Here is a 13,961-nt window from a genome sequence, read left to right on the forward strand (position 1 = left end):
AAAGAATTTTGTATAATAAATAGGTGCAAAAAGCAAGCGTGACTAGCACTTAGGTCCTGCAGTCGCGTGTCACTTTGTGACAGCCGTGCCTGTTTCTAACTCTCTCCATTTCTATTTATGATTTTTGATATTCTTCCATTTTTTCAAAATCCTTGGGATTTTGAAAGCTTTCTAAAATTCTAGTCATCTTTAGACAAAAATTGCCAAGGCGAAAATTCTGGTTCAGATCAGCTACTACTACAACTACTGCTAGTAATACTACAGCTACAGATACTAGCACAGTGTGTAGTTATTATAACTTCTTCTCTTCCTTTTTTATTTATGTTATTTATCAGAGCTAACTCTTTCTCTATTGCCTCATCTTCACATCATTACAATCACGAATTACGAATCATTACAAGTTATTGAAGAGGTGTCAGTGGTGAATCCAAACTTTTCCAGAGCCATGCTGCTTGTGTAGTACTGTGAGTGTCAGTGTGTCTTATTTTCTTTCAACATGCGGTGCTCACTGCATTGATTGATGTCCCCAACAAACAATAACCCTACTAATTCATGTGCATTGACATCAAGTTCCTATCATTATAAATCATTATTAATGGGAAAATAATCATAATTAATTGCAAAATAATAACGTAATAAATTTTGACAGCCAAATTAGTTTGTTGGTTTATATCTTAACGATGCTATAGTGGTCGATAAAAGCGTTAAAATAAGTCGTTCTAAAATTCCATTTTACAGTATCAATGAACAAAGCTATTTAATTCCGCGTTTTCGCTCGTTCGTTAGGATAGTTTAGCTTCGTTCATGAAATTTCCGCGAGTGGATGACTCCGCAAAAACGCGAAAGTTAGATGAGGCAAATGCATAAGTGTCCTAGGGTATGCTATATGAAATATATCATATACATGTATATACCTTTGGCAGTACCCTCAGCTGATATTAAGCATTTCAGGTTGTAGAGGAGTCCCACTTAAGAGATCCGTTTCCATTTGTTTTTGGGCGGGTTACCAGTTTGATGGACATGTGCAGATATATATTTATATATGTATAGATATATATATATATATATACACATATATGTATAGATATACTAATAAATTATTTAAAAGCAATACTTATCTTTTTTCTTAGCTACTGTTAGTTTCATGACTTTCTCATTCATCAGGCTGTGTTGAAAAAAAAAAAATTTTTTATAACACAGCCTGATGGATGAGAAAGTCATGAAACTGACAGTAGCTGAGAAAAAAGATAAGTATTGCTTTTAAATAATTTGTTAGTATATAGCTGCTCCAATATATTGTTGAGCACTTTAATTTTAGTAATACTAGTTCATAATTTTTAGGAATTTATAGTTTATATATATATATATATATACTAATAAATTATTTAAAAGCAATACTTATCTTTTTTTTTCCAGCTACTGTCAGTTTCATGATATTCTCATTCGTCAGGCTGTGTTGGAATAAACAAGATGGTGACTAATCTCTTCTTGGCTATTTTTCCCTCCCTTTTGTTCTTATTGTTTAATTTCTTCTTCTTCTGATTGGCTGTTGGTTAGTAGCTACAAAATGAGAGAGAAGATAATTTCTGGAATGACGACAGGTTGAGACTAATTCAGATTTTTTATTAAGTGTTGCTAAGTCAGGTCTATTAATGATGTAGTATTTTTCTGTCAAACATAGGTTGCACCTTTTGCTGGAGTTGTTGTAGGATTTTGTCTGTTTTAGTACAGTCCAGTCTAGTTTGTAGTTAATGTCTTGGTCTTTCAGTTTCCAAATGTGTTTGCTTAGTTCAGTTGCGTTTCGCTTGGTGCTGTTTTTGATACTAGTTTTGTGGTTACTATATCGTGTTTTAAAGTCAGTTTCACAAAGTCCTATGTATGATTCAGTAGTGTTGTTGTCTAGTCGTGTCACTTTGGCTTGGTATATCACACTTTTTTGCAGGCAGTTTTCATTAAGTGGGCATTCACTTTTGACTCGGCAGTTACAGTTTTTGTCATTTACTGGAGTTTCATTGCTTTTACCAAGGATTTTCTTGTTGTGTGCATCAATTTTACTCTTCATGTTGGGCATTGTGGAATAGCTGATTTTTACTGTGTTCTTGTTGAATATTTTGCCTAGTGGGTTCTTTTTGTCAAAGCATTTGTTTACAATTTTTAAGAATATTTTGCCAATGTTGGTCTGTACATTGCTGTTATATGGTGGGTTGTACCATATTATTTTTCGTTGCCTGTTACGTTTTTTAGTTGTGGTTTCTGGTTTGTATTTTAGCCTGTACTTGTAGTTACTGTCATTTAGTGCTTGCTGGTATGGTGTTTTTGATTGCTGTTTTTGATGACGGAGCTGAGACTTGTGAACTGGTAGGGACTTACTTACTTTCTTTACTTCCAGACGAACTCAAACGCAACACTGGACTCTATCGTGATGACGGACTTGCAATCTGCGATGGCACACCTCGCAGCATCGAAAACATGAAGAAACAAATATGCAAAACATTCAAACAGAACAAACTAAAAATCACTATTGAAGCTAACCAAAAAATCATCAATTTTTTAGATGTAACCCTAGACCTAAACAGTGGTACACACAGCCCATACACTAAACCCAACAACAACATACAATATGTTCATGCCCAAAGTAACCACCCCCCTAACATCATTAAAAACTTACCAGAAAACGTCAACAAAAGACTCTCTCGACTCTCTGCTAACAAACATATATTTGAGCAATCAAAAACACCATACCAGCAAGCACTAAATGACAGTAACTACAAGTACAGGCTAAAATACAAACCAGAAACCACAACTAAAAAACGTAACAGGCAACGAAAAATAATATGGTACAACCCACCATATAACAGCAATGTACAGACCAACATTGGCAAAATATTCTTAAAAATTGTAAACAAATGCTTTGACAAAAAGAACCCACTAGGCAAAATATTCAACAAGAACACAGTAAAAATCAGCTATTCCACAATGCCCAACATGAAGAGTAAAATTGATGCACACAACAAGAAAATCCTTGGTAAAAGCAATGAAACTCCAGTAAATGACAAAAACTGTAACTGCCGAGTCAAAAGTGAATGCCCACTTAATGAAAACTGCCTGCAAAAAAGTGTGATATACCAAGCCAAAGTGACACGACTAGACAACAACACTACTGAATCATACATAGGACTTTGTGAAACTGACTTTAAAACACGATATAGTAACCACAAAACTAGTATCAAAAACAGCACCAAGCGAAACGCAACTGAACTAAGCAAACACATTTGGAAACTGAAAGACCAAGACATTAACTACAAACTAGACTGGACTGTACTAAAACAGACAAAATCCTACAACAACTCCAGCAAAAGGTGCAACCTATGTTTGACAGAAAAATACTACATCATTAATAGACCTGACTTAGCAACACTTAATAAAAAATCTGAATTAGTCTCAACCTGTCGTCATTCCAGAAATTATCTTCTCTCTCATTTTGTAGCTACTAACCAACAGCCAATCAGAAGAAGAAGAAATTAAACAATAAGAACAAAAGGGAGGGAAAAATAGCCAAGAAGAGATTAGTCACCATCTTGTTTATTCCAACACAGCCTGACGAATGAGAATATCATGAAACTGACAGTAGCTGGAAAAAAAAAGATAAGTATTGCTTTTAAATAATTTATTAGTATATAGCTGCTCCAATATATTTGTTGAGCACTCTAATTTTAGTAATACTAGCCCATAATTCTTAAGAATTTATAGTTTATATATATATATATATATATATATATATATATTATATCTATATAATAACAAGTGTAACTTATGCTTATGGAAGAAATTCTTTATTATTTACAGATCATCACTAGGTACTCTTAATAAACGTAATGAGCTATTATCATCATGCAGACATTCATCTAAGTTCTTGCTATGCAATTGTATCACTTAACTATTTGGCTTTTGGCTTCTGTACTCTCACCCAATTATCAGCTTATCTAACTCTGCATAACAGCATATTACTGGTGTATGAAATTCATTTTAGACATTTTATCTGAAGAGTGTGATACTTATTGTACCACATGAAATTATTAGTAATAAAATGTTTAACTTATACAGTAGAGCGAAGTTCCACTTATACATATTATATATATATATATGTATATATATATATATATATATATATATATATATATATATATATATATATATATATATATATATATATATATATGTATATCTGTACATGCACATAATATACGCATGCTAATTGTTTTAGCTTAGCGCCCATGCGTTACGATGCCTTTGTTAACAAATATTTTGGGACCTAAGTTTATGCGACACGATGCTTCTTAGTTTTTTTCCTTAGGACTAATTTATTTGGCCCCATGATGTCGACAATAATTTATTTCGAACTTAAAATTTTGTGATTTGTGTACTGATTATATACGTTATTAAAAGATATATGTCGCTGAACTTGTCATGGCAAGTTATCCATATTCGTTAAAATAAAAACGTTTCGTAATGATAAAATTAATGTTAAGAGTTTAAGGTTTGCTAAAATACATACTAAAACTTCTTTCAAGTAATTGTTTAGTAAACCAAATTCATTTAGGTTAGATTCAGCCTTTATATTACAAGTCTGTCTTGAAGCTAAAAACTCTCCACGTAGTACATTGTAATGTTATATTTTATGGGGCTCGCAGATCACAACCACAAAATGCGCTAAAGTCATTGTAGGTACCTATAGTTACTAAGGTTAACATAGTATTTTTGGGCTTTTTTAATGATGATGATTTTTACCTATAGCCTACAATATTAGCCTACACGCCAATTTTTGTATGCCAACACTGAAACGAACTGAAATCATATGATTGTATACCAAATAATTTTTATTGTACTCTTTGCGAAATAGACTATATTTCGCCATTACTTGCTAAGATTTCACATTTACATTAAAACACCTTTTACATTTTTATTTTTCCTTCTAATCTATTTCAACAAAACACTTTATTCAAGGTATGAATATTTCATTTTACAGTTGTTTGAAAACCTTTACGTTTGTTTATTTATTTTTAATTCAGTTGTCCTGCACAAAACTTTTTCTTCATGGTATGAAGTTTAAAAGTTACAGTTGTTTGACAAAGTTTGAAACCCTTTACAGATGTTTTTATTTTCTCTTGTAATTTATCTTAACTGCACAAAACACTTCGCTCTTGATATGTAGTTTAAAAGTTAGAATGGCAAATGTTGTTATATGTTGAATACAAATCAATTTCCTGTGCAAGACTTTTTTATCATTCGGGCTGACCGATAGCGCAGTTAGTCTATTTATATAAGTCTTAGTGATTACATTTATCACTTTTTGTCCAGTTATAGCGATCAAAATCTAGCATTGAAAAATTTACATGGCACTGGGTTTGATCTCGGGCCTCTAGATCTAGAGGTAGCAGACTCAACCATTAAACCACATCGAATACAATAAACTTATTGAGCAAATAGTCATTACACTCATGCTTGAAGCGCTTGTTTGGCGGTATATTTACTAGCACTGATCACCGTTACGTGTAACGGTTGTTAAGCTGGCCCAGAAGGTGTGTATTGTTTAAATAAAAATTTTAGTAGAAGTCTAGCTTTCCAGGTAAGGTACTCAAATTCATTAGGTAATTATTCTATTACTCGCGCAACACTGAGTATTTAGCTAGTTTTATGCAATAATTACTAGATCTGATGATCTCTCACAGCGTTCTGTTAAACCTATATCTCTCTTCCAGTATTATATGAATGTATATCTCTCATGGCGCACTCCACTGTCAGAGTACCAGTAAAAGCTTATGTAAGGGTTTGAAACTGACATCACCAACATGTGACTAAATTCTTTGTGCTATTGCTAGCTTCCGGAAGCTTCTAACTCAACTTTGCAGAGCATCAACACATAAGTGTAGAAGGGAGTGTGCTAATAGCTAGGTAAATTTGTAGTACTGAGCTTTTGCTTATATTAAAGGATTTACTGTGCTGTTTATTGAAAAGTACTGTTAACCAGGATTATAAACTTTAATAAACCTAAGGATTTGATAAACTATTATGATATTTATCTCTCTTTATCCAGATGTCAGGACCGCTAACCAAGAGCTATGTGGATGCCACTGATCCTAGTCATCCAATCCAAAAAGACCTCGTCTTATATGAGCTGTTTGAGAGAGCTAGAGAAAGGGGAGTAGTCGGTGAGGTGGTCAACTTGGAGACGAATAGAAGGTTCACCACTACACAGATACTAGATAAGGTAAGGAGGGTGTAGTGTTTGTTGTATTTAAAGAAAGGAAACTTTTGACCAACTCCAATCCAAGGGATGCTATAGTATATGAATATAAGTACAATAGATGTTGTACTTGCAACTGCTAGTAAAACTGTTTCTCTATGTCTATATGGGAAGAGGGATACACTTGCTCACTCAATAGTAGTGTATGATAAACTTACACAGAGTTTTAGTATATTTAATCAGAAAGTATCAGTATGTTTCAGCCATTTGCTATTGTTTTTGATGTTTGAGGTGATCTGACTACCAGGATGTTTTAAGAATAACATTTCTAAAACTTGTTCGCGATTCAGACGCTCAGATCAATTGAAAGGTTGACTACACCGTCAATAGTTGCACAGAGACTGACAGAATAGAGACGCATAATGTTACAACTTGAACACAATAGCCAATATTGACTATCGCAGCAATAACAACTATTGATGTCATTTTGCGCGTATTATTTTCTGAAAATTTATAACGGTCATCAAATTTAGTCAATTTTAAACTTAAAATATCAGGGCAGTCTAGTCATATGCATCAATCTGTATAGGTTGTGTAACCTAATGCAATTTCACTCAAAGTCATAAAAAACGCTTGATCATGTGATTGAGTAAGTCACATGACAACAAGGCAATAATAGGACTCATACCAGCATGTTGACATCGATTGGTGAACCCTGACCAGAAATGCTATTGAGAAAGGTTATGTAACTAAAAATGATATTTATGGTGACGATTTACTATACCTATGTATTTATACTAGCTAAATGAGGCTTTGGTTGAAACATATTTCAATTGAAAGATTCATGTCTCTCTCTATGAAGACTGAAAGCCTTTGTTAATTAGATGATTGTTTACTTAACACAGCTACATGTAGATCACGCCTCACAGTTAGCAAAGTCAACATAACTCCTTTGTGTTTGTTTTGGTCAACCGAACAGAAAGACGTATGCCTATCAACACGGGATGCTTTGCTTATTTATGTAAGCAACATAATGACAATTCAAATATGACAACTGATTGTTGTGGCTACAAAGAACTTTGGGTCTGTCACCCAGTCATATACGGTATTCAAAGTCTTGTAGCAATAGAAAGCTACCTGCAATCAAATCAGCTACAATATTTTTTTATTTTTTTGTGACGTTTGTAAAAATGAAATGCATCCTCATAATAAAAACAAAACTTTTCTGCTAAAAATAATTTCACTCAAAACATAATTTTTCCTTTAGGTATAGTCCTAGTTTCAACTTGCAGAAGCTGCAGGTATTAACTGCACGCACCATGCCTAAAGAGAAGAGAAATTTTTTTCACAGAAATAAATCAGGTTGCCTCCCTTTGTACCGCAAGTGTCAAACCGTTACTAATAAATTAGCTCACCTCCCTTTGTACCGCAGGTGTCGAACATTTACTAATTAAAATGTCGGATGCACTGGGGCCACAAAACATGAGACTTGAAAAAGGAAAGAGCTAGTGAATTACTGACTCGTAAAAATTTTGTCTACAAACACACAGCTATTATAAAAAAGGAGTGTTCTTCAAAAAATTAGAAAGCATCAGCATATTTATCAACAAAAAGGGTGCGTGAAGAAAACTTCAAACAATTTGTGATGATTTATACGATTGAATAAGCTAAGGCAACATGTGGCACGTCATACAATGTTGTGCTGTGTTAGATTAAAATATGGCACATCATACAATGTTGTGTTACTTTAGATATTGATATTGCATACTGCAATCAATATATATACATGTATATGCATGTACATATGATGAGGCTTCAATAGCGGACTAGTACTGCCTGTAGCATGAGTATATGCTCCATCTCTTCGGTTTGGTTGAGCACTCTGTGAGAGGTGCGACACGATTAGCCTTTGTGCAAAGCTCATCACTTTTGTGATTTGAGCACTCTGGTGCCAGTACATTGAATTTCTTAAAGTCTGTGAGACAACTTAGTTGTTTCATGGCAGAAAGTCAATTCTCATTGACAATGGAATTTGTCTCTCTTGCCTGCTTTGAGCTGCACTGATGAGGCTTCAATAGCCGAACCAGTACTGTCTGTAGCATGAGTATATATAGTATATAGTATATATATATATATATATATATATATAAAAAATTGTTGTCTCACCCCGGTTAACCCGTATGGGTGGTAGTTTCTGCTCTGACTCGGGTCTCCTACCAGAGACCTGGGAGTTTGAGCACTCGCCTTAAGATCTTAGCTGTTCCCAATAGCGCACTTTTCTGCAACTCACCTGAGTTGATTGCTGTTGGTATTTGGGCAAGCCACATTTTATGCGCTGGTGTTATTGCTCCCAGTGCCCGAATGACTACTGGGTTTACGGTTGTTCTTACATCCCAGCATTTTTCAATCTCTTCTCCAAGAGGGAGATATTTCTCTACCTTTTCTTTTTCTTTGCTGTCTATATTGTAGTCATTGGGTACTGCTATATCTATTATAGTAGCTCTCTTGTTCTCCTTGTCTACCACGACTATATCTGGTTGGGTTGCCAGAACATGCTTATCAGTCCGGATGTAGAAGTCCCAGAATGTCTTAGCGCGATCATTTTCATTGACCTTACCAGGAGTTTCCCACCAGTGTTGCGGTTTATTAAGGCCATACTCGTCACATAGACTTCTATACACAACACCTGCGACATGATTATGCCGCTCAGTGTATGCATTTCCTGCTAGCTGCTTGCATCCACTGATGATGTGTTGCATGGTCTCAGGTGCATCTTTGCACAGTCTACATCTAGGATCATCTCTAGTGTGATAGATTTTTGTTTACAGTTGCCTTGTTGGGAGCACTTGCTCCTGGGCTGCCATGATTAGCGACTCTGTATTGGCCGTCAGGTTTCCTTTGTTCAGCCACATATATGTCTGGTGAAGATCGCCAACCTTAGATATTTGTCGGTGGTAAGCACCATGAAGAGGTTTCGTGTGCCAGTCAATTTTCTCATCATCAGGGCGAAGGTCCATTGTAAGAGCAGCCGATTGAAATTCAGCTAGCAACTTATCTGAAGTGGCCATAGAGGCTGCATAGGCTTTGATGCTTTGCTCTTCCTCCTTCACTGTCTGCTGTACACTTTTGAGTCCCCTACCACCATCTTTCCTATCGAGATACAATCTAGTAGTATCAGATTTTGGGTGGAGTGCTCCATGCATGGTCAGCAGTTTACGAGTTGCTATATCTGTTTCATTGATGGCTTCCTCAGTCCACTTTATTATGCCTGCTGGATATCTTATTACTAGCAGTGCGTAGGTATTTATTGCCATGACTTGGTTCTTGGCATTGAGCTGGCTCCGTAGGACCTGACGAAGGCATTTCTTGTATTCAGTAATGGCTTTGTGACGTACCTCGGCTTCATGGTTGATGTTGCTTTGCATAATCCCCAAGTACTTGTACCCTTCTTCTATATTTTTGATAGTACCATTTGGCATTCTTAGGCCATCTGTGAGCATAGAATGGTTTTTCTTGAGAATTAGCCTTCCACATTTCTCAATACCGAAGGTCATTCCGATGTCCTTGCTGTATACCTGAGTGAGGTGTATTAGCGAATCAATGTCCCTTTCTTTGTTAGCATACAGCTTGATGTCATCCATGTAGAAGAGGTGGCTTATCTTGGTGCCACTCTTAAACTGGTACCCATAGTGAGTCTTCTCCAGCATATAGCTTAGAGGGTTTAGGCATATGCAGAAGAGCAGCGGTGATAAGGAGTCACCTTGATAGATGCCTCGCTTAATTTTTACACTCGCCAGCTTTTTGCCATTAGCCTCCAGTTCCGTCTTCCATTTGGTCATTGACATCTTAATGAATGCCACAAGAGCAGGGTGAACATTGTACATACTGAGACACTCAAATATCCAACTATGGGGAATTGAGTCATAGGCCTTTTTGTATATATATATATATATATATATATATTATTTATATATATATATTATATATATATATTATTTATATATATATTATTCATATATATATTATATTATATATATATTATATATATATTATTTATATATATTATATTACATATATATATTATATATATATATATATATTATACTCTGTTTAGCTTTGATTACAATAAAAAATTATTTGGTGTACAATCATATGATTCCAGTTTGTTTCAGTGTTGGTATGCAAACATTGGCATGTAGGCTAATATCGTAGGCTAGCTATAGACCTACATAGAGGGGTATAGAAACCCATCGTCATTATCTAATGCGATCACTTTGTGGTAAAAGTTATCATCATTAAAAATAGTGTGTTGGCAAAAAAGCCAAAATACTATGTTAACTTGGTAACTATAGGTACCTACCATGACTTTAGTGCATTTTGTGGTTATGATCTGCAAAATATAACATTGCAATAAACTGCATGGAGAGTTTTTACCTTTGAGACAGACGTGCAACACAAACGCTGAATTTAACTTAAATGAATTTAATTTACAAACACATACTTGATGGAATTTTTCAGTCTGTATTTTAATAGACTTCAAACTTTTAACAGAAATTTTATTGTTTACATTAGCGAATTGTGTTTATTATAACGGATACCGGATATACCGGATAACGGATAACTCGCCATGGCAAGTTCTGACATATATTTTTAATAACATATATAATCAGTACGCTAATTGCATAATTTCCAAGTTCGAGATAAGTTATTGAATTTGTGGGCCGAACCAATTTGCCCTAACAAAAAACAGGAAGAAGCATTGTGTTGCATATACTTAGGTCTCAAAATCTTTCAATATAATTATCCGTATGAGAAAAATTGGCCTTGATCTGGAATTGGCCTTGAATCTTACAAAAAGTATTTCTTAACAGAGGCGCCGCAACGCGTGGCCACATTGGTAAAATAATCAGCATGCGCGGTACATGTAGCTATATCTATGGCCGGGAGGACAGACATACTTTGAGAAATACATATACCATATAGACTCATTGATTGATAGGTTGATTGATTGGTTGATTGGCTCATCCATTGATTTCTTTATTCATTGATCTATTAATTTATTTACTCATTGTTACATTTATTCATATATTCATTTATTAGTTCATTCTGAGATTTAGGATCAGAATCACACAAAAACATTTTTCAACAAAGATATTTAATTCAAATGCAATTCAAACATAAGTTCAATTAAAAATATTGTAATATAAAAGTAACTATAATGGATTGGAGCAACTTTACTTTCAGTGACAATCTTTAAGTTTGTTGCATACTTGTAGGCAGATGGCTATGCTAAGGGAATGTTGGCCTTGGATCTTATCCCAGGTGAAGATACGTTTGCTGTAGTTGGATGTTCTACGATAGAAGCAATTAATTTGTTTACAGCCTGCAGTGCTATTGGTGTTGCTTTCGCTGTGAGTATAAATATTTTCCAATAATGCCATTTTTAGTCATTTTGCGGTCAGTCCCCACGAAATAACACCCAAGTGAACGTACTAGAAAAACTTAATATTCTTCAAAATCACTTTAATTACTTTGTGAGTTTAATCATGTCTTTAAAAATATTAAAATATCAATGACTGATATTAGTAAAATCTAAATTTCATTGATTTTAAAAAAATTAAAAATTTTCCAACTCTTGTATTTTCCAAAAATTTTGTATGCATACAAAAAAATGAATGGTTTTGGTAACAATTATTCGCAAAAAAAATCTTGTTGAATGAAGTTTAAACTAATAATTTATGCATTGCAAAGCATTTTATTCTAGAAAATTTAAAATTGACCTACTAACTGTACAAACCTTTAAAGAAAATGAAGATTTATCTACTCATAATTGTTCTAACAGATCAACTATAGTTATGTGATCAACTTCAACTATACGCTAAAAGCAGACTGGGTTTGTGAGAGAAGATAACTCTCAGTAGTAAAAGAAGATGAAAAGCAAGTATGCCATAAAATTAGGATGTTTGCTGGTAGCAAAGCAGGTCAACAAGCAAACTTAATCTATATTGTTGCCTATTAAATTTATTTTGGGAGTTTATCTTTGTAACAAATGCATTTTAATTATTTTTTACAAAGTTTTATGCATGTGGCTTTACGGTTTGCATGTTGGTCAGAAACTGAAGCCATTAAAACGGGCTGTGTGCTTCTGAAAAACTTGTTGTTTAACATTTTTTCATACCACAATATATCAGTGATTTTTACAGTTTTTACATTATACTAATAGCCAGTGTGTCAATGCGTCAATTTATTTAGTTAATGTATATTAATACTATAATTTATAATATTAAAACTATTTTTGAAATTTAAGGTTGTAAAAAGGGAATTTTATGCATGTGGCTTTATGGTTCGCATGTTGGCCAGAAACTAAAGCCACTAAAACTGACTTCATGCTTTTGGGAATTTTGCTGTTCAAACCACAATATACAATATATACGAGTATATATATCAGTATATATATAAGTGATAAATCACTCGTATATATATATATATCATCACTGATATATATCTCGTATATATATATCAGTGATGTTCAAAGTCTTTTACTGATATTATCCTCATGGCCAAAGTGTCAAACCGACTGGTTTTCAGTATTTTCATCTTTTAAGACTTAAGCAAGGTTCTTTAGCAACATCCTGATTTCTGACATTCAAAAATGAAACTCTCCTTCATAGTTTGACCTTTTGTAAAGTGAGTCTTGCTAGAGAACAAAACAAAGAAATATTTCAGTTGGTACACTATTGAGTAAGTCAACCATTTTAGTTAGTTCGTGACATCAAACTCTAAGCACTGCTATGTCAAGGATGATGACAAATATTGCCGAATTCTGAAACTTTGCATTTATATTTGCCTTATTCATTTATATTTGTATCGTTTTTTCAAAGCATTTTGTAAGCCAATGTTTTCAAAACCTTTTTGTTTAGTTTTATGGGTTTGAGTCTCTTTAAGATAAAAGTGTTTTTAACCGGGTAAATCTTTAAATCTGTTCGAGCAATTGTGTCAGTTCAATTTATGCTCAACTTCTTTGTACCATATCCGACTTGGGCAATCTTCTGATGTATTGACCATTTATGAATAAGATCTGTGCTATTTAAAGTGTTAAAACCCGTCAATGTCGCATGTATGCCAGGATAACAACAAACTCACGACAAAGCTTCAAATCAACTTTGCGTTACAATCTGATTCGACATGTCAACGTGTAAAAGCCTCTCTGTCACATATTTGATTACACCAAACTGACAAGCAGTGATTGGGGGATTTTGACTTTAGTTGTTGTAATGTTTCTAGAGTACTACATTAAAGAGTGATCAATTATTTTATGCAAAAGCATGAGCATTATTAATATACCAGTGCCTCAATATGTCAATGCATCAACTCACGAATTCATCAATGCATTAATGTGTCAATTAATCAATGCACTAATGTGTCTATGCATCAATGCACTATTATGTCAGAGCATCAAGGTTTCAGAGCATCAATATGTTACTGCCTCGAATCATCAATGTAGTAATGTTTCAGTTCATCAATGCATCAGTGCATCAATTTATTAATGTGTCAATGAATCAAAGTGGTAATGCATCAATTTTTCAATGCATCAATGTGTCAATGCATCAGTTCATCAATGCACTAATACATAAATGCCTCAATGCATTAATGCAGTAATGTGTCAATGCATCAATGTGTCAAAACATCAATGCATCAATGTATCTATTCAAATAAT

General features: G+C 34.0%; 1 protein-coding gene across 2 annotated transcripts in view; it reads left to right on the plus strand.

Moving 5' to 3' along the window:
- Positions 1-13,961, plus strand: part of LOC137408751 (putative acyl-CoA synthetase YngI) — a 50,310-nt gene that overhangs the window by 17,733 nt on the left and 18,616 nt on the right. The window contains exons 2-3 of one of the 2 annotated variants that reach the window (XM_068095335.1): positions 6,095-6,268; positions 11,521-11,655. In XM_068095335.1, coding sequence (XP_067951436.1) covers positions 6,095-6,268; positions 11,521-11,655 — 309 coding nt within the window. Of the gene's footprint in view, positions 1-6,084; positions 6,269-11,520; positions 11,656-13,961 lie in introns of those variants that run through there. The other variant, XM_068095336.1, reaches the window with a different exon arrangement.

Source organism: Watersipora subatra, chromosome 11, assembly GCF_963576615.1.
Source record: "Watersipora subatra chromosome 11, tzWatSuba1.1, whole genome shotgun sequence".
Lineage (NCBI taxonomy): Eukaryota > Metazoa > Bryozoa > Gymnolaemata > Cheilostomatida > Watersiporidae > Watersipora > Watersipora subatra.